Raw genomic sequence first — 25,304 nt, 5'->3', positions numbered from 1 at the left:
TCTCCTACTCTGATTACGGTCTAGATGGACAAATGAGACATCCTCATGAAACAGTAACACTGTCCAGTGGTGCAGGCAGTCTTTGACCTTAGGAGGTGTAAAATTAAATGGTCAGTTTTACACAGGATATTTTCCTTAGGAATGCTGATATCAGTTTTTATGTAATATATCTGAATGCGATTAGTGTTGTTTTAAAGTACATTAAATTAATTGGAAATTGTGGTACATCACACAGTTTTATTTGTGTGGTAGACTCGCTCATTGAACTGTGTGCAGTTAGTATCATTTTTCTGACACCATCTGTATTCGGTATGTGTTGCTATGGAACACATTACCCCCAAATTTAGCAGCTTAAAACAAGCAATGTTTATTATCTCATAGTTTCCAAGGGTCAGGAATCTGGAGTGGGTTTAGCTGGGTGGGTCTCTGCGGAGGTCACAGTTAAGCTGTTGGCCAGGTCTGTGGTCATCTCAAGATCCAGCTGTGGTTCAAGGAGTCACTTCCAAGCTCAATCACGTGGGTCTTGCAGGCCTTCATTTTTCATAGGCTGTTTGGTAGGGAGCTCTGTGGGTGTCTCCGGGACATGGCCGCTAGTTTCCCCTGGCATGTGATAAGAAAAGAGGCAGAGGGAAGAGGGAGGGTAGGAGTGAAGGATCTTGTTAGAACATGCCACCCTTACCTACCCCATGGCCTTCTTTATAAAGTAATCTCAGAAGTATCTTGTATCACCTCTGCTGTGTGCCATTGGTTACACACAGCAATCCTGGGGCTTTGTGGACAGGGATTATCCAAAGGCATGAATACCAAGAGGTGGGAAGGTCATGTTAGAGGCTGCCTTCCAGATATTCCCATTGTTTGGTATGGAATTAGGATGGTTTCTCTAGTACTACTTTTGAGGAAATCTAGGAACCGAGACGTAATCTGAAATGCCATTTTTTTTTTAAAAGATTTTATTTATTTATTGTCAGAGAGAGGGAGAGAGAGCAAGCACAGGCAGACAGAATGGCAGGCAGAGGCAGAGGGAGAAGCAGGCTCCCCGATGAGCAAGGAGCCCGATGTGGGACTCGATCCCAGGACGCCGGGATCATGACCTGAGCCGAAGGCAGCTGCTCAACCAACTGAGCCACCCAGGCATCCCTGCCATTTTTTTTTAAAGGATTTATTTGTTTGAAGAGAGAGGGAGAGTGAGCACACACAGGTGCATGCATGAATGGGGGGTGGGGGGGGGGGGGGGAGAAGTAGAATCCCCGGTGAGCAGGGAGCCTGATGATGGTGGTGATGCCATGAGGGGCTCCATCCCAGGATCCCGGGATCATGACCTGAGCTTAGGGTAGACGCTTAACCAACTGAGCCATCCAGGCACCCCGTAATACCATTTTTACTGTTTTTCCCCTTCATTGTATATTTCTCTTTAGTAAGGATAAAATCACATTTTAAAAAAAATTTCTATTTTTAGTCAACATTTTATTTTAACTTTTTATATGGAAATTTTCACAGTTCAGAAAGGATGAAGAATAACATAATGAACTTTCATGTACCCATCACCCAGTTTCAGTAACCATCAGTTCATGGCCTATTTTGTTTCCATCTGTATCCCATTGTCCTCTATCTCAGTTATTTTGAACAAATCCCAGTTATATTTGGATTATACGTATTTCATTATGTCTCTTTGAAAAATAGGGAGGTTTTTAAATATCTCAATAATACCAAAAATTTAATAATCTTTGGTAACATAAAAACAAATGAAACCATGGTTCAAATTTCCCCTGTTGTCTTATCCTTTAAAGTGTTTTTTATAGTTTGAATCTGGATCACAGCAACGCCCATATATTGCAAATTCCAGGATATTTGTGGTTTTTTTCCTTAGAATCTTAGGATTTGGGATTTGAAGATCAACATTGGTCATCTTCATTGACCCTTTCATTCATCTGCATTTTTTATAGATGACAGAAAATATTTTAAGAACAACCTTTGGGGGACACTTAAATGGCTCAGTCCATTAAGCATCTTCCTTCAGCCCAGGTCATGATCCTGGGGTCCTGCTGCATGGGGGCTCCTTGCTCAGCGGGGATACTCCTTCTCCCTCAACCTGCTGCTCTCCCTACTTGTGCCCGCTTGCTCTCCTTCTCCTCTCTCTGACAACTAAATAAAATCTTGAAAAAAAAAAAAAAAAAGACGTTCCTTTGAAAGAAAGTTTTCCATCCTTGAGTCCTCTGCGTTTTGTAGGCAGTGACATGAATCTAGTTCCTTATCAACTTGGATTGGTTGGTCCAAGGTATATTTATTATTCCAGCTGTCAGTCCTCTCAGGGCCACGTGGTGTTGGTAACCACACCACTTCTCCCATTTTGTCAGCTCCTTTGAAAGGTTAATGTATGAGGCATGGCTCTAAAGTAAATCCTAAGTCTTTCGAGTGTGGTGTTCGCAATTTGCTGTTCCTTCCTTAGCTGCTCTGGACATCCTGCCTTTGATATCTCTGCCTCTGTATAGATTCTTTTGCTTATTTTTCTTCATGATAGCCTGGAATCACCTCTGTATCAATTCAGTTTTTATTTTAGGAATGTTTTGCTTTTGATTTTTTTTTTTTTTTTAATACTTTATTACCATTAGCTTTAGGAGTCCATGGCATTATCTTAAATAACAGGTCACGGAGAAGGAATTCTTAGCCTGGCACTGGAAGTCTCACTCTGTGCTCTTTGCCTCCTTCTGGTTCCCAGGATGAATTAACTTAGTTTGCCATTCACGGAGCTATAGCTCCTACCTCTTAGTGATTCTAGTTGGATTTGGGAGGGAGCCTTGGTCAGGACTCCGGGTCAAACACTTAGATCCAAAAGAATGCTGAGAATCTTTGCCACGTGCTCAGAGTAAATGATTATGGGCGTTTTTTTTCTTGGTCTCAACAGGCCCGTCAGCTTATTTTGCAGTATGGCTTAACTCTCAGTGACCTGGACCGACACCCAGAGGTAAGCGAGAGAGGGGCTGCTGTGTCTTATGTCTCCTTTTTCATGGCTGTCACTTGTGTGTGGGCTCTGGGATATCTTGTTGAATCTAGGAGAAAGGTCAGTGAGTCATACATCCCATTTCTCCTGGGATTTTGAATATTAAATTTGATTAAGGTCACGAGAGGAGAGGTTGTTAGTTTCCAGTACATTCTCTGTGATTTAATCCTGAGGGCTCAGTATGAGCGCCGTGAAGGGGGATTGGACAAACCTAGGGGTGGATTTAGAACTTCCTGTGGTCCTTGTATAGAAGTAGAAGAGTGAGCCAGCCCATGGAGCTTACCAACTAAGTGGAGATGAGAAGTAATCGTGTGAGGCAGCCATGGACATTTGAAAACAGATTACAGTGACGTTACTGCAAAGACAGCTGGACACATGGGTAATTGGGAGGAGACTGGAGGGGATGAGGGTGAGCAGTGTACTCCTAGCTGGTATCTACGGAGCCCTTCCTATATGCCATGTGTTATGCTGGGTGCTAGGTCTGTGGTCAGCCACTTAATCTCCAGTAGTCTTGAGGACGTACACCATCAGCATCCCATTTTACAGGTGTGAAACAGACAGAGGGGGCAAGCCATTTGCCAAAGCCACGCTCCCTGTAACTGGTAGAGCCTGAATATGAATTCAGATGCCTCTGGCGCTGGAGTAGTGCTGCTTAGAAGGGTTTTGTGGGGAGAGGTAAAGTTGGAGCAGAGCTGTGAAGGCAGGCTGGCCAGGCCAGGAGAGAGCATTCTAGAGACGGTACTAACCTGGTCCACTCACCTGTGTCGTCCTGGAACATGCGGGCCTCCAGGGGTGAGTAAGAACCATGGGGGGCTTGTTGGGGGATTTCTGTGGGCAGAGCCAGCGCAGAGTGAGGCAGTGCTGAGCACTGGAAGGAGCATGGTTTGGGCCGAAGGTGGGCCTGGAGCTCACACAAAGAAGGTTGCAGCCTTCCAGGCCTCAGAGAGTTGCCATGGCATCCGTAGCCTGGCCTGGGGGTTAGTGCAGGGTGGGGGGAAGCAGTGCAGTCTTTCTCTTCAGACAAACGGCAGGATCTGTCAAAGGATGGAAGCACAGAGAAGCTGAAGCTTGGTACACTTTATTTACACCTGTGCCATGTCAAACAACTTGAACTGATTTGTGCCCTGAGGTTTTTTCATACTGCTGTTTTCAATAACCATACTTAAGGCTCCCACATTGTCCATGCAGAGTTTGGGCTTCCTTGATTTTTGGATCTTGAAAGATGCATGAACCCAGTTGCTCCTGACTGCTCTTGGGGTTGGTGGTAGAATTTTCTAACAGTGCTGTGGTGAGCCCAGACAGATGCTTTGGGGGGGGGTCATAGTGAGGGTGCCTCAGATACTTTCCAATTGCAGAGCACATCAAATGTGTGTCAGCTTTATAACTCTTCATTGGGTTTTCTCTCTCTGCTCAGAACTCCTTTCTGGGGCCCCTTGGTGCTCAGTCATTAAGTGTCTGCCTTTGGCTCAGGTCGTGATCCCAGGGTCCTAGGATTGAGCCCCGCATTGGGCTCCCTGCTTGGCGGGAGGCCTGCTTCTCCCACTCCCCCTGCCTGTGTTTTCTCTCTCTCTCGCTGTTTCTCTGTCAAATAAATAAAATCTTTAAAAAAACAAAAACTGCCTTTCTTTTTGCCATATCAGTATGGAGACTTCTGAATCAGTTTTCTTAGCCTTTTTTCTGTTGCCTTCCCCTCAGTGAAATTTTAATACCATACATGTACTGTGTATCTTTTCTGTACTTGGGGGTGATGTCACACGCATTGGGATTGTGTACTCAATAATTCTAGCTCCTCCACAGAGAAGACCATCAGTGAGAAAAGGGAGTGTAATGTTATGGGTAAGAGCTGGACCCAGGTGTGGTTTCCAGACCCCATATTTCTTTCCTGGTGACCTTAGTGGAATAGCTTAACCTCTCAGAGCCCCCCTTTTTTTTTTTTTTTTTTACTGCTTAAATGGGAATAACTATACCTAGCTAATAGGGCTGCTAAGCATCTGATGAGTCATTACATGTTCAAGCTTTACACAGAGGCCTTAATAGTTTCTGTACCTTTCCTCCCCCTCCCCCAACTCCAACACAGATTGACCTCGCAATCGATGGTGCTGATGAAGTAGATGCCGATCTCAATCTCATCAAGGGCGGTGGGTGAGTGTCATGGGGACTTTCTTGGTAAAGGACTAACTGCTGGTTAATCCTCAGCAAGCAGAGTGGAAGGCAGAATAAACAAATGGCCACTGTGCCCTATGTGAGCTTGTCTGTTCTACTAGGAAGTAGATAGCCGATGGCTGTAGAAGCCAGCTTGGTGTTTCTAGTCATGAGTAGCAGTCTGCTGACCGGGAACCTGGGGCCCTCTTTGGTGAGATTACTCATCTTAATGGTTTCTCTATATCTGATTTCCTTTGCTGATTCAAATTTTAAAAAACGGTGTGACTCAGACCAAATACATTGTTGGGGCGAGTGTATTAGGTGTTTGGGGCATTCGTGTGTGATCTTTGCCTTAAAGCCGCTCTTACCCTCTGTGAGCAGTTAGTTATATATTCATTCATTCATTTGGAGAACATTGGGTATTTCTTAAATGTTGATTGGTGGATAGGATGTGAGTTGAAGGAGAGTAAAGTCCTGCTCTGCTGGTTCTCATATCCAGCAGACTGTAACGACACAATATATGTTTGAATGTCATTGTGTGTTCCATCTGTCAAATAGTGACAGGACAGGTTGTTCAAGGCTTGTCCTCCTCCTGTTATAGACCCCTCCATTCATACCATGCTCAATTGACCTTCCCTGAACATAGATGCATCTTCGATAGGAGTGTACCTGGCCTGACTGGGAACCATTTTTCCTAGACTCAGGCTCATGTTTCATAGTCCATGACTAGAAGCAAAGTGTCTTAGCTCAGGCTACCTTAACAAAATGCTGTAGACTGGGTGGCTTCAGCAGCAGTTTCTCAGTGGTTCTGGAGACTCCTGCTCCAGTTGGCTGCCTTGTCACTGTGCCCTCAGGGTGGAGAGAGAGCAAGTGAGCTCTCTGGTGTCTTTTTTCTTCTAAGGACACTGATCCTGTCAGACCAGGGACCCCCTTACAGCTGCATTTAACCATAATTACTTCCTCAGAGGCCTCATTTTCCAAGAGCACATTGGGAGTTAGGGCTTTGATAAAAAGTTTGGGAGGGCCGCAGTTTAGTCCATTGCACAGCATGGTGGAACTGGAGATCTCCTTTAAGAAGTACAGATTAAATTTCTCATTAAGTGGATTTGGGTTTACTGTCTCTGACCTTAGTTTTCAAATTGAGTTTGTGTCCTGCCTGTGTTGATTTGCCTCTTCCTATCCCCAGAGGCTGCCTGACCCAGGAGAAAATTGTGGCTGGCTATGCCAGCCGCTTCATCGTAATCGCCGACTTCAGGTACAGTGTTGAGTGTCCTGAGCTGTCCATTGGGGAGGTAGATCAGACCCCAGCCTCATCCCTGTTTTATAGAGGAGGAAATAGAGAAAGGGAGGGGCTGTCTGACTCTCCAAGACTGATGGCTAGGACTGAGAGCAGTGTCTCTGAGGATTTTGTTCTGTTATCCTGCTGCAGGTACAAACTGCTATGTTATGTGTCCATTGGCAGGAGGAGGAGACAGCTTTTCAGTCTGGTGACAAGAGCATGTCCTCATATATCCCTCATTTGATCCTTAGAGGGAGCTGGAGAGGAAGGATAGGCCCTGCCCACAGGCAGTGACTCAGCATGTCCTGCTTCCTCTGGCCTCACACATGACCTGTGTTGTGTGTGGTCTTTGACCAGGCTCTCAGATCCTCCTTCAAGGAGTTTGGTAGAAGGCGCTTGAGCTGAGCCTGTGAATTTAAAAAAAAAAAAAAAAAATTTGTATTTACGTATGAGATATTATAGTTGTAGAAAGGACATAAATAACAAACACCTGTATACCCACAAGCCAGTCATACCCAGTTTTAACATTTTTGTCGTATTTGCTTCAAATACCTTATTTCTTAAATAGTAAAACATAGTGAAAATGTTTGAAGCCCTGTGTGTTTGTCCCTGTTCTCTGCCCTTGCCTGCTTGTGATGTCTGAATTTGGTGTTTATCTAGATGTAAAATAGCTTATTTATTTTATTTTTTTGACTTTTTTCCCAGGAAAGATTCAAAGAACCTTGGGGATCAGTGGCACAAGGGAATCCCCATTGAGGTCATCCAATGGCCTATGTCCCAGTGAGCCGAGCTGTGACCCAGAAGTTTGGGGGCGTGATTGAACTTCGAATGGCCGTCAACAAGGCAGTAAGTGGCCAGGGAGGTTTCTCAAGGGTGGTCCAGGTTCTCGGTGTAGTGTCCTCCTCTTTGCCTCAGTAGGGTCCTCTCTATGTAGCTGGGTAGTCAGCTTTTATTTATTATTTTTAATCAGGTTATTGGTTCATTTTTAGAGTACTAGCTTTATTTCTTTTTTGTTTTTTTCCCCTAAAGATTTTATTTTTTATTATTTGACAGAGATCACAAGTAGGCAGAGAGAGAGGAAGGGAAGCAGGCTCCCTGCCGAGCAGAGAGCCTGACGAGGGGCTTGATCCCAGGACCCTGGGATCACAACCTGAGCTGACGGCAGAGGCTTTAACAACTGAGCCACCCAGGTGCCCCAGCTTATTAGTTTCTATATTCAAACTCATATAGCTATTACTACACTTAATGCAATGCATGTTCTCTGTAGACGTTGGGGGGATTGATTCTTTCTCTGGGTCCCTGGACTGGCAGGCTTCACAGCAGCTAAAAATGGGCTTTGGGAAGTGCCCCGGGGCAGGAAGTTTTCCAAGTTCCATGGTATAATTTCCCGTTTCTCCTCTTACTTCGTTCTTTTATTGAATGGGACAAGAAATAGAATTTCCTGGGGGATGTGAGCCCCTCCTTAGGAATACACTCCAGAGACTTAGTGGAAATGTTTTCTTCAGCTTTTCCTCCCCTCCTACACTTAAATAAACAAACTAGCAAAAGTAATAACCTAAAAACTAAGTGTAATTTTAGATAAAACTGTATAATAAGTTTGGAAGATACAGAAGACAAACAAATGATCTGTAACTCTACCCTGATGCATTTTTATATTGATGTTTTTTTTTTTTTTGTTTTGTTTTTTTTCCTGGTGTTTCTCTGATGTTTGAAAAATCAGTTCTAATCCTTGTGGTTGTACAGAGCTCTGAGTCTGGTCCCCTCTGTAGCTGAAAAGCCTTGAGACTGTTGGAGGGGGAGGTTCCCTCTTGAGACCGGGGCGACTCCACATGAGACCTCCAGCTTCCTGCCTTCCTGGGGCCCTTCACTGAACTCCCACCCTGTTGCCTCCAGCCTGTGGGAGTGGCCTAGTTTCCTTGCCTGTGACTATAGTGTTCTATCAACATTTGTGGTCCCAAATGCCTTCTGCTCTAGGAATTTTGGATTAATTATCTAAAACTACCCCCTGCCATTTTTCTTTTTGGACCCCAGAACACATCTCTGCTTCCTCTTTCGGTGGGAGTGTCTGCTCAGTGATGGGTACAGTAGCACTGCCTTGTTTTGCGTTATCGGGCACCCAGTGAGAGGCGGTGAGACTTGCACCACGTGGAAAGTTGGCTTCTGTTGCTGTCATTTTTCATTCTAACAGCAGCTAAGAACTGTCGAACCCTTCCTGCGAGTCCTCACTGTGGTAAATGCTTACCCATACGGTTTATATGCAAGCTGCCTTTCAAGTATGAATCCTTACCCCTTCGTGGAGTTGAGGAATCTGAGGCTCACAGGGGTTAATGGCTTCTCTGCGCCTCCTCTGTACGCATGTGGCTTCAAGACTCAAATTCTGACGCCAAGCTTCTGCCTCATTACTTCTTCATGGCACTGCCTTCTAGAAAGCATGAGGCAGGGGTACTGGCTAGAGCAGGTCAATTAAGATACTTGTCTTTGGGTCTCCCCTTCACTTTCCTGCCTGCCTGTATCTACATCCTCTGTAAATGTGGAAAATTTTACCTTCTAGGGTCCTGTGGTGACGGATAATGGGAATTTTATCCTGGACTGGAAGTTTGATCGGGTGCACAAATGGAGTGAAGTGAACACAGCTATCAAAATGATCCCAGGTGATGTGAGTGGGGTTCGTTGAGTGTAGACACCCAAGCACCTTGTAACTGTCCCCTGCCTCTGACCATAGGAGGCATGATGGGTGTGGGTTTTATAAAACTTGGTTGGAAAGAAAAATTTCCTTTGTACCATGCTTGGAGTTTCTGACATTGTGCCTTTGCTTCCTGCATCGTTTTCCTCCCACCCCCATAGTTACTGCTTACCTAGCGGGCTTGTTGGTTATGCATTTCACAAGTCACTTCATTTGGGATAGGCCTGGAGCTGATGGAGTGTCAGAGGGGTTTGCCTTGAAAAAGCTCACCCTCTCTGCATACAGCCTTCCCTTCCAGAAACTTGACTTAGCTCTTTCATTTTTGTGGGCTCTCTTCTTGAGTAGTGGGGAAAAATGACTCCATTTGCCCATACTCATCAGGTATGTACCACAGGTGCTGCCCTACAGGTACTGCCCCACATGTTAACGGGGAAAGCTCCCACCCTAGAGCATGGAAGCAGCCTCAGGGAGAGTTCACGTGTACCCTGGGGAAGCTGTGCTTAGAGCCATGCCTACAGAGAAAATGGAGTGTGCTGAATTTGCTAGAGAAGTACCAAGAGTCTACAGTGCACTTAGGTTGCTTTCTTTGGGGAATGTGGGAAAGTTCATGGAGGAGAGGTGGCTTTTGACCTGTGCCTTAGCACAGTGTAATCTAGACGCTGACTAAATGTTTAAAAATGTCTCGTTTGATTCTCCAGTTGGATGAGATAGTTATAGAGCAACAACTTGCCCAAGGGCTACGTTGCCAAGAGGGGAGCCCTGAGTTGTCTGCCTCTAGACTTTGAACCTTCAGCCCTTCTTCGGGTGCCAGGTTGAGGAGGGGTGGTGGTATGGCATGAACAACTGGGGTGGGAGAGCCTCTAATGCATGTAGCAGGGATCTGGGGCCATGGGTAAGGCTTGGGCAGTGCGGAGGTGAGTTACGCATCCAGACCAGAGGAGGTACTGAAAGCCCATACCAGAGGGTCAGATGGAGGAAGCAGTTGTGAGAGACATCATCAGTCTTATGGTATTGAGAGACCAAGATTCTGACTGGGAAGATTCCATGGCATAGAATATTGGGTACAGAACTGACTGACTGGCTAATGGGGCAGGTAAGGTCAGTTGAGCAGATTGTAGTGGCTGAGAGTAGGTTCAGGAGCAGACTGCCTGGGTGAGGTTCCTGACCCAGCCTCAGTCTGTCAGTGTGAACTTCGTGCAGTTAGTTAATGTCTCCGTGACTCACTTTCTTCCTCTGTAAAAGAAGCTAATACTAGTGCCTACTTCATAGGATCGTTGGATTAAATTTATGCCTAGCGCATAAAGGAGTGTTTGTTGAATGAATAAATCCCTAGGAAGAAAGGATAGTATTGTTTGTTGAATGAATAAATCCCTGGGAAGAAAGGATAGTATTGTTTGTTGAATGAATAAATCCCCGGGAAGAAAGGATAGTATTGTCACCATTAATTAAATGTGCTAGATTGTAAGTTATCTGTGCTATTTGGGAATGAAAAAGGTGTGACTATATGCCCTGTAATAAGGAGCTAATTCTTCTAGCCTTCCTTTAGTCTCCTGTTTTAGTCTTCGACTGACAGTCTCATAGCAGAAGCTTTAAGCAAAAAAGAGGAGTTGAATTATGCTTTTTCTCTCATTTAGTGTTCTCACTTAATGGAAGAAGTAATGAACCAAGAAGGCAAGAAGAAGAGAAGATGTAGAGGTCACTCTTAGCAAAATGGGAGCATTTGCCCCTGATGATAATGCAGATAAATCCAGGGGATTGTATAGGAAGCAGCCCAGTTAAGTTGACATGTAAAATTAACCATAATAGTTGTTAAATATTATAATTTTAGACAATGCTGAATTTGATGATTAAAATTTTATTACAGACAGTATGTGCATCTGTATTTCATGAGGAATATGTGTCTCTCATTTCCTTTCCTGTAATATCTGTTTTTTGATATAGGGTAATATTGACCTCCTTCAATTTCCTGGAAGCATTTGTGTAAAAATAGGCATCATTTCTTCTTTAGGACTGTACAAAATTCACCAGTGAAACCTTAAAAAAAAAAAAAAAAAAAAAAAAAAAAGGAAGCAGCTCATGCAGTTTGGGGCGCCGTTCCTCTGTAGGTGGATTTCTTGCAGTGCCCACTAGGTAGCTCTGTTGCTCCTGCTTAGACCTTCTTGGCTTTTCGAGTCATTGAGCGGTCCCTTATGAGGAAGTTTCACACCTATATTTGCCCTCAGCCTCAGTAAGTGGAAGCTACAGCCTAGAAGAAGTTCAGAATCTCAGGAATTTAAATCAAAGAAAATGAAAAAAGAAAGGCTAAATGTTAAATCATGCTAACCAGAAAGAAGTATTCATTGCCTCTCCTGTTTTCTCTCTTCTTTCCCTGATTTGGTCTGTTATGGTACTGCTGGCCAAAATCCAGGGAAGGGAAGATATCTGTCTGTCCCTGTCGCCCTGTCCTTGACCCACATATATTTATGTATGTGAGGACACTTAGAGACAGCTGGACTGGTGCCTGGCTGGTCACTCCTTCCTCAGATGTTCCATTGGGTTCCACCCAGAGCACAGGGCGTCTGTAGGAGGGCCAAAGCTCATGGATTCTGGGCCCCATGCTCACAGTGAGCCACCTCTGCCCTTTCCACTACTGGTGGTGGTCAGCAACCTAAAGAGGGGTGCTCTAAGATAAGACCTTCGGCTCTTGCCTTTCATCTTTGCTCTTTTTTCTGAGCCTTTTCTGACCTGATTTGACTTCCCTTGGATCAGGGGGAGCTGTCACCTCGTATTACAGAGCTGTTGGAAAGGATGGGTCTTTCGTGGCCTCTGTGCTTCCTTTGGGAAGCTGCAGTGACGTGCTGGGGACTTACGTTTCAGCAGCTCCTTTCTCTCTGCTTCATGGCTTTCCCTCAGTGATAGATGATTGTATTTCTTTATATATTGGGAGCCATCTTCGAAGTTTCAATTAAAAATTTTGTTTTAAAGATTTATTTATTTGAGAGTGAGCATGAGAGAGAGATCACGAGCAGAAGGGAGGGGTAGAAGGAGAAGAAAACAAGACTCCAGCTGAGCAGGGATCCTGATGCGGACTTGATCCCAGGGCCCTGGATCATGACGTGAGCAGATGCTCAACCGACTGAGCCACCCAGGCATCCCTTAAAATTCTTTTTAATTGACATTGTTCAGTATTACAAGAGTAAAGGGCGAAAAGTCTCTTCTTCCCCCCACCTTTCCCCCTGTCAGATGGTGCTAAGTTGTCCTGCGTTGATTGCACCAGTTTACCCCTCTACTAACAATTTTCCCTACATACTTAACCATCAGACTTGTTTTCCTGATAGTTGAACAGTATTATATCATTGTGGTATTATGTGTATATAAATATTTTCAGTAAATGTTGCTTACAGTTGTGGTTAATTTGCATCACTGGATAGTATTCCATCATATTTACGTGTCTGAGGAAAGATGTTCGTATAGCCATTTACTCTTGATGGGCATTGGGGTTTTGCCAGTTTTTAGCTGTTAGGAAAAGTGCTGCTATGAACATTCTTGTATACGTGTCTTTGATGACCAAATGTGTGCCTGCCTTTTGCATATATACCTAGGAGTAGAATTGCTGGATTGTTCAGTATGAATTTGTTCAGCTTTAGAAGATGTACTAACAGATGGTTTTGCCAAAGTGGTTTTGCTAGTGTGTACTACTATCTGAGTGGGAGTGTCTTTGTACTTTGGTCAGATTTCGTTATGTGTTCATTCTGGTGAGTGTGTAGTGGTGTCTTGTCATTTTCATTTGCATTCTCTTTTCACTAATTAGTCTGAGCACCAGTTCTAATGTTTATTGGCCATTTTACATGGCCTCTTTTGTAAGTACCTTCTTAAGTTTTTGGTCCATTTTTCTGCTAGGTTGTCTATCTTACTGATTTGGAGAATTTTGCAATCTTTTTTGCAAAATTCTTTTTTGCAAAATTCAAATTTTGCAAACTTGCAAGATGCAAGTCTTCTGTTGGATTTATGCATTGCAAATGTCTTCTTACACTCTGTGGGGAAAAGTTCTAAGGCCAGTCCTGTGATTGAGGATAACTAGGTGTGCAAATTGCCAAAGCAGTCTTGAGAAAGAAGAACAAGGCTGACGGTAGCACGATCCCAGATTTCAAGGTATGCAACAAAGTTGTAATAATCAAACCAGGATGGTACTGTCACAGAATTGGGCACATTAATCAGTGGAAGAGAAAAGAAAGTTTAGAAATAAACTCATGCATCTATGGTCAATTAACCTATGACTAAGAAGGCAAGAATATATAATGGAGAAAAGATAGTCCTTTCAAAAATGGTGTTGGACATAAAAAAATAAAATTAAATTAAAAAAAATGGTGTTGGAATGACTAGACAGCTACATGCAAAAGAATGAAACTGGACCACTTTTTTTTTTAATTTAAAATTTTTAAATTTTTTATAAACATATAATGTATTTTTTTTTAAAGATTTTATTTATTTATTTATTTGACAGACAGAGATCACAAGCAGGCAGAGAGGCAGGCAGAGAGAGAGGAGGAAGCAGGCTCCCTGCTGAGCAGAGAGCCTGATGCGGGGCTCCATCCCAGGACCCTGAGATCATGACCCGAGCTGAAGGCAGCGGCTTAACCCACTGAGCCACCCAGGCGCCCCCATATAATGTATTTTTATCCCTAGGGGTACAGGTCTGTGAATCACCAGGTTTACACACTTCCCAGCACTCACCATAGCACATACCCTCCCCAATGTCCATAATCCCACCCCCCTCTCCCAGCCCCCCTTCCCCCAGCAACCCTCAGTTTGTTTTGTGAGATTAAGAGTCACTTATGGTTTGTCTCCCTCCCAATCCCATCTTGTTTAATTTATTCGTTTCCTACCCCCCAAACACCCCACATTGCATTTCCACTTCCTTATATCAGGGAGATCATAGGATAATTGTCTTTCTCTGATTGACTTATTTCGCTAAGCATAATACCCTCTAGTTCCATCCACATCGTCGCAAATGGCAAGATTTCATTTCTTTTGATGGCTGCATAGTATTCCATTGTGTATATATACCACCTCTTCTTTATCCATTCATCTGTTGATGGACATCTAGGTTCTTTCCATAGTTTGGCTATTGTGGACATTGCTGCTATAAACATTCGGGTGCACGTGCCCCTTTGGATCACTACGTTTGTATCTTCAGAGTAAATACCCAGTAGTGCAATTGCTGGGTCATAGGGTAGCTCTATTTTCAACATTTTGAGGAACCTCCATGCTGTTTTCCAGAGTGGTTGCACCAGCTTGCATTCCCACCAATAGTGTAGGAGGGTTCCCCTTTCTCCGCATCCTCGCCAGCATCTGTCATTTCCTGACTTGTTAATTTTAGCCATTCTGACTGGTGTGAGGTGATATCTCATGGTGGTTTTGATTTGTATTTCCCTGATGCCGAGTGATGTGGAGCACTTTTTCATGTGTCTGTTGGCCATCTGGATGTCTTCTTTGCAGAAATGTCTGTTCATGTCCTCTGCCCATTTCTTGATTGGATTATTTGTTCTTTGGGTGTTGAGTTTGCTAAGTTCTTTATAGATTTTGGATACTAGCCCTTTATCTAATATGTCGTTTGCAAATATCTTCTCCCATTCTGTCAGTTGTCTTTTGGTTTTGTTAACTGTTTCCTTTGCTGTGCAAAAGCTTTTGATCTTGATGAAATCCCAATAGCTCATTTTTGCCCTTGCTTCCCTTGCCTTTGGCGATGTTCCCAGGAAGAAGTTGCTGCAGCTGAGGTCGAAGAGGTTGCTGCTTGTGTTCTCCTCAAGGATTTTGATGGATTCCTTTCTCACATTGAGGTCTTTCCACCATTTTGAGTCTGTTTTCGTGTGTGGTGTAAGGAAATGGTCCAATTTCATTTTTCTGCATGTGGCTGTCCAATTTTCCCAGCACCATTTGTTGAAGAGACTTTTTTCCATTGGACATTCTTTCCTGCTTTGTCGAAGATTAGTTGACCATAGAGTTGAGGGTCTATTTCTGGGCTCTCTATTCTGTTCCATTGATCTATGTGTTTGTTTTTGTGCCAGTACCATACTGTCTTGATGATGACAGCTTTGTAATAGAGCTTGGAGTCTGGAATTGTGATGCCACCAACTTTGGCTTTCTTTTTCAATATTCCTTTGGCTATTCGAGGTCTTTTCTGGTTCCATATAAATTTTAGGATTATTTGTTCCATTTCTTTGAAAAAAAAAATGGATGGGATTTTGATAGGGATTGCATTAAATGTGTAGATTGCTTTAGGTAGCATAGACATTTTCACAATATTTATTCTTCCAATCCAGGAGCATGGAATATTTTTCCATTTCCTTGTGTCTTCCTCAGTTTCTTTCATGAGTACTTTATAGTTTTCTGAGTATAGATTCTTTGCCTCTTTGGTTAGGTTTATTCCTAGGTATCTTAGGGTTTTGGGTGCAACTGTAAATGGGATGGACTCCTTAATTTCTCTTTCTTCTGTCTTGTTGTTGGTGTAGAGAAATGCAACTGATTTCTGTGCATTGATTTTATATCCTGACACTTTACTGAATTCCTGTACAAGTTCTAGCAGTTTTGGAGTGGAGCCTTTTGGGTTTTCCACATATAGTATCATATCCTCTGCAAAAAGTGATAGTTTGACGACTTCTTTGCCGATTTGGATGCCTTTAATTTCTTTTTGTTGTCTGATTGCTGAAGCTAGGACTTCTAGTACTATGTTGAATAGCAGTAGTGATAATGGACATCCCTGCCGTGTTCCTGACCTTAGCGGAAAAGCTTTCAGTTTTTCTCCATTGAGAATGATATTTGCGGTGGGGTTTTCATAGATGGCTTTGATGATACTGAGGTATGTGCCCTCTGTCCCTACACTTTGCAGAGTTTTGTTCAGGAAGGGATGCTGTACTTTGTCAAATGCTTTTTCAGCATCTATGGAGAGTATCATATGGTTCTTGTTCTTTCTTTTATTAATGTGTTGTATCACACTGATTGTTTTGCGGATGTTGAACCAACCTCGCAGCCCTGGAATAAATCCCACTTGGTCGTGGTGAATAATCCTTTTAATGTACTGTTGAATCCTATTGGCTAGTATTTTGGTGAGAATTTTTGCATCTGTGTTCATCAAAGATATTGGTCTGTAGTTCTCTTTTTTGAGGGGAATCTTGTCTGGTTTTGGGATCAAGGTGATGCTGGCCTCATAAAATGAGTTTGGAAGTTTTCCTTCCATTTCTATTTTTTGGAACAGTTTCAGGGGAATAGGAATTAGTTCTTCTTTAAATGTTTGGTAGAATTCCCCTGGGAAGCCGTCTGGCCCTGGGCTTTTGTTTGTTTGGAGATTTTTGATGACTGTTTCAATCTCCTTACTGGTTATGGGTCTGTTCAGGCTTTCTATTTCTTCCTGGTTCAGTTGTGGTAGTTTATATGTCTCTAGGAATGCATCCATTTCTTCCAGATTGTCAAATTTGTTGCCATAGAGTTGTTCATAATATGTTCTTATAATTGTTTGTATTTCTTTGGTGTTGGTTGTGATCTTTCCTCTTTCATTCATGATTTTATTTATTTGGGTCCTTTCTCTTTTCTTTTTGATAAATCTGGCCAGGGGTTTATCAATCTTATTAGTTCTTTCAAAGAACCAGCTCCTAGTTTCGTTGATTTGTTCTATTGCTTTTTGGTTTCTATTTCATTGATTTCTGCTCTGATCTTTATGATTTGTTTTCCCCTGCTGGGTTTAGGCTTTCTTTGTTGTTCTTTCTCCAGCTCCTTTAGGTGTAGGGTTAGTTGTGTATTTGAGACCTTTCTTGTTTCTTGAGAAAGGCTTGTACCGCTATATATTTTCCTCTCAGGATTGCCTTTGCTGTGTCCTAAAGATTTTGAACAGTTGTGTTTTCATTATCATTTGTTTCCATGGATTTTTTTCAGTTCTTCCTTAATTTCTTGGTTGACCCATTCATTCTTTAGAAGGATGCTGTTTAGTCTCCATGTATTTGGGTTCTTTCCCAATTTCCTCTTGTGATTGAGTTCTACTTCAGAGCATTGTGGTCTGAAAATATGCAGGGAATGATCCCAATCTTTTGATACCAGTTGAGACCTGATTTGTGACCCAGGATGTGATCTGTTCTGGAGAATGTTCTATGTGCACTAGAGAAGAATGTGTATTCTGTTGCTTTGGGATGAAATGTTCTGAATATATCTGTGATGTCCATCTGGTCCAGTGTGTCATTTAAGGCCTTTATTTCCTTGTTGATCTTTTGCTTGGATGATCTGTCCATTTCAGTGAGGGGAGTGTTAAAGTCCCCTACTATTATTGTATTATTGTCGACGTGTTTCTTTGATTTTGTTATTAATTGGTTTATATAGTTGGCTGCTCCCATGTTAGGGGCATAGATATTTACAATTGTTAGATCTTCTTGTTGGACAGACTCTTTGAGTATGATATAGTGTCCTTCCTCATCTCTTGTTATAGTCTTTGCCTTAAAGTCTAATTGATCTGATATAAGGATTGCCACCCCAGCCTTCTTCTGATGTCCATTAGCATGGTAAATTGTTTTCCACCCTCTCACTTTAAATCTGGAGGTGCCTTCGGTTCTAAAATGAGTTTCTTGTAGGCAGCATATTGATGGGTTTTGTTTTTTTATCCATTCTGATACCCTGTGTCTTTTGATTGGGGCATTTAGCTCATTAACATTCAGGGTAACTATTGAGAGATATGAGTTTAGTGCCATTGTATTGCCTGTAAGGTGACTGTTACTGTATATTGTCTGTTCCTTCTGATCTATCACTTTTAGGGTCTTTCTTTGCTTAGAGGACCCCTTTCAATATTTCCTGTAGAGCTGGTTTGGTGTTTGCAAATTCTTTCAGTTTTTGTTTGTCCTGGAAGCTTTTTATCTGTCCTTCTATTTTCAATGATAGCCTCGCTGGATAGAGCATTCTTGGCTGCATGTTTTTCTCGTTTAGTTCTCTGAATATATCATGCCAGCTCTTTTTAGGTGCCATGTCTCTGTGGATAAGTCTGCCAATCTAATATTTTTACCATTGTATGTTACAGACTTCTTTTCCCGGGCTGCTTTCAGGATTTTCTCTTTGTCACTAAGACTTGTAAATTTTAGTATTAGGTGACGGGGGTGTGGACCTATTCTTATTGATTTTGAGGGGGGTACTCTGCACCTCCTGGATTTGATTCTTGTTCCCTTTGCCATATTAGGGAAATTCCTCCCCAATAATTCTCTCCAATATACCTTCTGCGCCCCTCTCTCTTTCTTCTTCTTCTGGAATCCCAATTATTCTAATGTGTTTCATCTTATGGTGTCACTAACTCTTGAATTCTCCCCTCGTGGTCCAGTATTGTTTGTCTCTCTTTTGCTCAGCTTCTTTATTCTCTGTCTTTGGTCTTCTATTATCACTAATTCTTTCTTCTGCCTCATTTATCCTAGCAGTAAGAGCCTCCATTTTTGATTGCACCTCAATTAATAGTTTTTTTTTTATTTCAACTCTGGTTAGATTTTAGTCTTTTATTTCTCTAGAAGGGCTTTTATCTCTCCAGAGAGGGTTTCTCTAATATCTTCCATGCCTTTTTCGAGCCCAGCTAGAATCTTGAGAATTGTCATTCTGAACTCTAGATCTGACATATTACCAATGTCCATATTGACTACGTCCCTAGCCATTGGTATTGCCTCTTGTTCTTTTTTTTTTTTTTTTTTTTTTTTTTTTGTGGTGAGTTTTTCCACCTTGTCATTTTGTCCAGATAAGAATATATGAAGGAGCAAATAAAATACTAAAAGGGTGGCAAAGACCCCAGGAAAATGCACTTTAGCCAAATCAGAAGAGAACCCAAATCATGGGGGGGGAGGGGAGAAAGGGGATAAAAAAAAGTTCAGAAAAAAATAAAAAAACACAAATTTAAAAAAAATATAAAAAAGAAAAAAATATATATATTAGACTGGTGACTAGAACAGGGTCACCCATTTAATTTTTGGAGTATTTTGGTCTCTAGAAGAAACTACCTCCCAAAGTTTTAAAGAATGAAAAACATATATAATGGTAAACACAATGAAGGTATGGAATATGCCTATAAAGATGAAAAAAAAAAATTTTTTTTTTTTTAATTTCTAAAAAAGGAGTTGATAAAGTAAGTTGGTTGGGAGAATAAAGAAAAAGAAAGTGGAGAGATTTTGCTTGGGCTGGAGACTAGAACAAGCCCGGAGCTAGATTTAGGGCATATTTTGATCTATTAGAAGAAGTTGTACCCCAAATTTTTAGAAGAAAAAACCCTATGTGTATACAAAAAATAAAGTTAGATACAATGAAGGATAAAATATGACTATAATAATGAAGGTTCAAAAAAGATTATTATTATTAATTTTTATGAAAGGTATTGTTAAACTGTTAAAAAACGTTTAAAGAGGAAAGGGTAAACGTTAAAAAAAATTTAGAAGAAGAAAAAAGAATAAAATTAAAAAAAATTAAATTAGGGACGCCTGGGTGGCTCAGTTGGTTAAGCGGCTGCCTTCGGCTCAGGTCATGATCCCAGCGTCCTGGGATCGAGTCCCACATCGGGCTCCTTGCTCAGCGGGGAACCTGCTTCTCCCTCTGCCTCTACACCACTCTGTCTGCCTGTGCTCATGCTTGCTCTCTCTCTCTCTCTCTCTTTCTAACAAATAAATAAATAAAATCTTAAAAAAAAAATTAAATTAACTGCAAGATTAAGTAATCATGGGGAGAAAGCCATGAGTTCCGTGCTTTGCTTTCTCCTCCTCTGGGATTCTGCTGTTCTCCTTGGTATGTGAACTTGGTCTTGGCTGGATTTCTTGTTGATCTTCTGGGGGAGGGGCCTGTTGTAGTGATTCTCAAGTGTCTTTGCCCCAGGTGGAATTGCACTGCCCTTACCCTGGGCCCTGCTAAGTAATCCGACGGGTTCGCTTTCGGGAGCTTTTGTTCCCTGAGCGCTTTCCGTAGAGTTCCGGAGGACGGGAATGAAAATGGCGGCCTCCCAGTCTCCGGCCTGGAGGAGCCGAGAGCTCGGGGCCCCACTCCGCAGTGCGCCCTAAGAGGAGAGCACTCAATTACTCCTGTATCCCTGGCGTCTGGCTGCGCTCTGAGCTCCCCCAGCCTGCGACCTGTTCAAGGTAACCCTGAGCTGAGAGGTCATGCCTCGGCTCTGTCTCTGTAGCTGGCTTCCCCGCTCTAATACGTGCGAGCTCTGCGACACTCAGACATCCCCCATCCTTCTGTGACCCCGCGGGACCTGGGGCCACGCTTACCCTGCGTTGGCTTCACCCCAGTTTAGCCTCTGGAGCGATGTCCCTCAATGGAGCAGACTTTTAAAAGTCCTGATTTTGTGCTCCGTTGCTCTGCCACTTGCTGGGAGACGGCCCCTCCCCCCTGCGGTCTATCTTCCCGTCACTTTGGATTCACTTCTCCACCAGTCCTACCTTTCAGAAAGTGATCGATTTTCTGTTTCTAGAATTGTTGCTGTTCTTCTCTTAGGTCTCCTGTTGGATTTGTAGATGTTCGCAATGGATTGATAAGCTATCTAGCTCATTTCCTACTACCGATGTAGTCTCAGCCTGCTACTTCTCCGCCATCTTCTAATTCTTTACTGAAACTGGACCACTTTTCTTACACCACACAAAAGTAAACTCAAAATGGGTTAAATGTGAGACCTGAAGCCATGAAACTCCTAAAAGAAAATAGGCAGTAAGGACATTGGCTTTAGCAACATTTTTTTCTGGATCTTTCTCCCCAGGCAAGGGAAAGAACAGCAAAAATAAACTACTGGGACTGTATCAAACTGAAAAGATTTTGTACAGTGAAGGAAATCATCAACAAAATGAAAAAGCAGCCTCCTGAATGGGAGAGCATATCTGCAAATGCTATATCCAATAAGGACTTAAAATGTAAAATATATAAAGAACTCTTACAACTCAACACAAAAAACCAATAACATAATTAAAAACTGGGTAGGGGACCTCCATAGACATTTTTTCCAGAAAAGACATAATGATGGCTAATAATCACAAGCTGGTCAGCATCACTAATCATCAGGGAAAAGCAATTTTAAAACCACAAAGAGATACCACTTTATACCTCTCAGAATGACTAGAATCAAAAAGATAAGAAATAACAATTGTTAAAAAAAAAATCCAAAAGGAAATGTTGGTGAGAATGTGGGGAAAAGAGAACCCTTATTTTCTGTTGGTGGGAAGGGAAATTGGTGTAACTACTGTGGAAAACCATATGGAGGTTCCTCAAAAGATTAAAAAGTATTGTATGATCCAGTAATTCCACTGCTAGGTATTTTACCCAAAGAAAATGAAAACAGTAATTTGAAAAGATGTATGCACCTGTGTTTATTGGAGCATTATTTGCAATAACCAAGATGGGGAGCAGCATAAGTGTCTGTTGACAGATGAATGGATAAAGATTTGGTACATATGTGCAATGGGATTTTACTCAGCCATAAAAAAGAATGAGGTCAAGCCATTTTCAATAATGTGGATGGACCTAGAGGGTATTATGCTAAGTGAAGTAAGTCATGGAAAGACAGATACCATATAATTTCGCTTACATGTGGGATCTATAAAATAAGACAAATGAACAAACAAAACAACCAGAAACAGACTGTTCGTTGCCTGAGGGAAGGGGTGGGGGATAGGCAAAATAGGAGAAGGGGTTTTAGAGGTCTAAAGTTACAGTTAAAAAATAAGTACATCATGGAGATGAAAAGTATGGAATAGGAAATACAGTCAGTTATATTGTAACAACTTTATATGGTGACAGATGGAAACTGCATTTACCACGGTGTGGTACTGTACTTCAATTTAAAGAAAAAAGGAAAATAACTGGGAGAGGGGGTTACTTAGAATAGTTCTGGAGTCTCTGAAGAGATGACTTGTCATCTGATATCTGAAGGACAGAGAAGAACCATCTCCTTGGACGTGCTCTAAGATGTAGACCAGCAAGCAGAAGAGCATGAGCAAAGGCCCTGAGGCAGGAAAAAAGTTGGCACATTTGGGTATAGTAGAAAGCAAAGATGGCAGGGGAGAAAGGGATTGTAGGAAGAAATAAAAATAATCTGAATCTCTCTTCATTGCTCTGAGAGAGGAAAGACTTCAGACCTGTCATTTGTCCAGTACTGCTCATAGTAGTTGCATATGATCCTTGACTCTCTGGAGCTGGGAAGCTGAAACTTAATGCTTTTATCCATCCTTCATCCTGCAGGTGTGGTGGACACAGGCCTTTTCATTAACATGGCTGAGAGAGTCTACTTCGGGATGCAGGACGGCTCTGTGAACATGAGGGAGAAGCCTTTCTGTTGACCCTGCAGGAGCAGAGTGTGTTCACCTTGGTGGACATGCCTATCCAGGAGCCTTTGCCTTAATGTATCTGTGCCAGAGGGAGAGCTGGTGGGGGGGGTGTTGGGTGGTTAACTCCAGTCTTCTGAAGTATTGTTATTTAATGTCTTTTTAAAAAGAGAGTTATAAATATATATATTTTTACTATTAAAAATACTCAGTTTTTTTTTATTAAAGTAGAACTTGATTTCATGTTTTATATGAAATATTTACCAAAAAAAAAAAAAAAAAAAAAGGAAAGGGACTATCTTTTAAACTTTCAACTTGAGTCTGCTGGTTAAGCTTCTGAATATTGGGTTTGCTGAGAAATGTAAATCAAAACTTTTCTTTAAACTGGTAAAATGAAGGGCCCAGCCAGCAGTGATTCCCTGATGCCTTACTGGAAATGTTAGAGTTTACTTTTCTGCCACACTGTTTTGTCGTTAGTTTTTGTTGTGATAACGCACAATCCTCAGATACATATTTTAAGATGAGGTTTACAAAAGTCTGGCGAGTGGAGCAGTGTGGTGTATAGTGACTCAGAGTGTAAACTGTCAGGGTGAAGATGGGGTTCTTCCAGACCCCTGTTGTGGGAAGCAGTTGGCCAGAAACACTTGCCAGTACTGCCAAAGCACTGCTGTGAAATGTGAAATACTTTTAAATAATTGTTTTTGTTGTTAATATTTTTCCTGTTCCTTTGTTATTACTTGCATGGTTCATCGTCAGAAGTCGTCATTTCCTTACATTGTTTGAGAGTTGAAATAAAACAGTATGGTGCCGTTTTGACTCTGAGTCTTTACTGTTTGCAATAGTTTTGCAGTAAAATAGGGATCAGTTTTGCACACCAGTTTACACTGGATCATTGACAAGGAGTGGAACTTACTCGAGAAATCTTGAGCCAAAGACTACATAAATATTTCCTTTATAATAGAGCTGGCTTAATGTCGGTTTTATTCCAGAGACTTTTGTCAAACAAAATGTATTTTCTTTGTTAACGGAAGATAACTCAGCTGAACAAGTCACCAGTTATCCCCAAGAGGTGTATTAGTCTGACCCTTAGTCCCTGAAGCTAGTGAGCATTAAGCAGGTTCCTTGTATTCCCTCTTTATTCTCACTAATCTCCAGATTGTGTGCCCAGTGGGCATTGTGCCGTCCAGAAGGCCTCAGAGATGGGGAGAGGGAAGGCTGTCATCAGCCTGGTGGTCATTCTGGATGGGACTGGAGTTCATGCTGAGAGCCTTCATATCCCCTGTTCCGGCCTGCACGAGACTCCGGGCAGTCCTTGCGGTCAGCGGGCCCTGGGGCGCAGCCTTGGATTGTAGCCTTGGTCCCTGCTAAGCCAGGGGGCCGAATGAAAGGTAACAGCACTGGCTTTAAGGAGGCTCTCTGTTCCTTGCCAAGTTCCTTTTCTTTTTCTCCGCTTTCAAGTACTTTTTAAAAATGTTGCCTCACACTGTGTTAGGAAAACTGTTGTTAGGAGCACTTTGTTTTCGAGCCTCTTCTAGTCTAGATGATAGGTAAGCTCTGCACGAAACGGGTGCTAGATCCTAGCCAAGAGAACTTGATAGAACTGATATTTGAAATCCTCTCAAGCTCTTGTGGTGTGGGTTTAAGTTCAGGGATAAAGATAAACAACAAAGCTAAACTGGGTTTCTGAAAAACACCTGCACACTCCACATCACGTGGACATTCTCAGTGGCTTTCAGGGGCGTTCACACCTATGGCCAGAATGCAGCCCCGTGAGTGCTGACGTTGAGGTTTTCCTTCTCACGAAAAAAACCCCTGCTATGCTTGAGAAACACATACAGACGTTTATTCTAGAGGTAAATTCTGATTGAAGGTTCTTCAATGAAATTGTTACCAAATGTGATCTTGCAGGCGATAGATGGAAAAAATTTGTAGGCACATAGTGGATCGGGCACAGGGCAGGCTGCTGCCCATCTGGCGTTTGTGAAAGGTTATGGCAGAGTTAAACAGTCACGCTTCTGGGAGGCATCAAAGGGGGAAAATCACTTGCATTTGAATAAGATCGACTCAATTTTGTTTTCTGCTAGAGCTCAAAGTTTTGATTCATTTATCAGCCTTTCTCTGAGTTCCCATCACATGTCAATTCTAGTGGGCGCTAGTGGGAGGGAGGGGACAGGTGCTTAACATCCCTCTCGTGCTCTAGATGCTTCCACTGTGGTGGATGAGACAGGTTGACAGGAATGGTGGCGTGGAGCAGTGATGTGGAGGAATTGTCAGCATAGTGGGGAAGAGGTGGGCCAGCAGGTGGGAAAAGTGGTTAGGTAACCGGCGACAGCCTCCTGCCTGTTATAGCACTTGTACCCGTGTTATTCTGGGCCTTTGCCTTCATATCTTACAGCCACTTACGGTGTTTGTTCTCTTAATCTGCAGAGTGAGAAACAAGTTCAGTTTAAGTAACTTGTTCAGGTCAGACACTGGGAAGGAGGCCAGGCTTAACTGGCTCTGGGCCTTACTCCTTACTATCAGGATTCTAGATAGTTCACATTCCTTAATTCTTATGTCCATCATTTGCAACTTGTTAAATTACTGAAGATAATGAAATTGTGTGTGTGTGCGCGCGCGTGTGTGTGTGTCTTTCTGTCTGTGTAGGCTTATAGGTAATCCTATAATACTAAATTCTGGTTTTGGATGAACTAGCTTTAATGGCAGCAACAAAATGCACCAACCTAGGGTGAGCCATGGGAAAGGGCACTTTGGAGATGTCATCCTCTTCTGCCATGACTGACCTCTTCCCTGGTACTTGTTTCCTTTTCTCCTTCCCAGGCCTGGGGACGTAGGTAGGCACAGTGGCAACCTGAGGCATGGCTCACTTGGGAATGGGTGCTGCTCTTGGGTAAGAACTGTGAATTCCCTTTA

At 42.5% G+C, this 25,304-nt stretch overlaps 1 protein-coding gene across 1 annotated transcript in view; it reads left to right on the top strand.

Annotated features, from left to right (window-relative positions):
* The window catches only part of RPIA (ribose 5-phosphate isomerase A), a 39,550-nt gene extending 16,346 nt beyond the window's left edge, over window positions 1-23,204 (top strand). Inside the window, 7 exon segments of the mRNA XM_047745888.1 lie at window positions 2,903-2,962; window positions 5,076-5,140; window positions 6,327-6,395; window positions 7,125-7,177; window positions 7,180-7,265; window positions 8,971-9,070; window positions 22,309-23,204. Coding sequence (XP_047601844.1) covers window positions 2,903-2,962; window positions 5,076-5,140; window positions 6,327-6,395; window positions 7,125-7,177; window positions 7,180-7,265; window positions 8,971-9,070; window positions 22,309-22,406 — 531 coding nt within the window. The 3' untranslated portion in view covers window positions 22,407-23,204.
* The last annotated feature ends 2,100 nt before the right edge of the window (window positions 23,205-25,304 follow it).

Source organism: Lutra lutra, chromosome 9 (assembly GCF_902655055.1).
Source record: "Lutra lutra chromosome 9, mLutLut1.2, whole genome shotgun sequence".
Lineage (NCBI taxonomy): Eukaryota > Metazoa > Chordata > Mammalia > Carnivora > Mustelidae > Lutra > Lutra lutra.
Note: the sequence above shows the minus strand (reverse complement) of the source record. Positions and strands in the feature narration are given on the sequence as shown.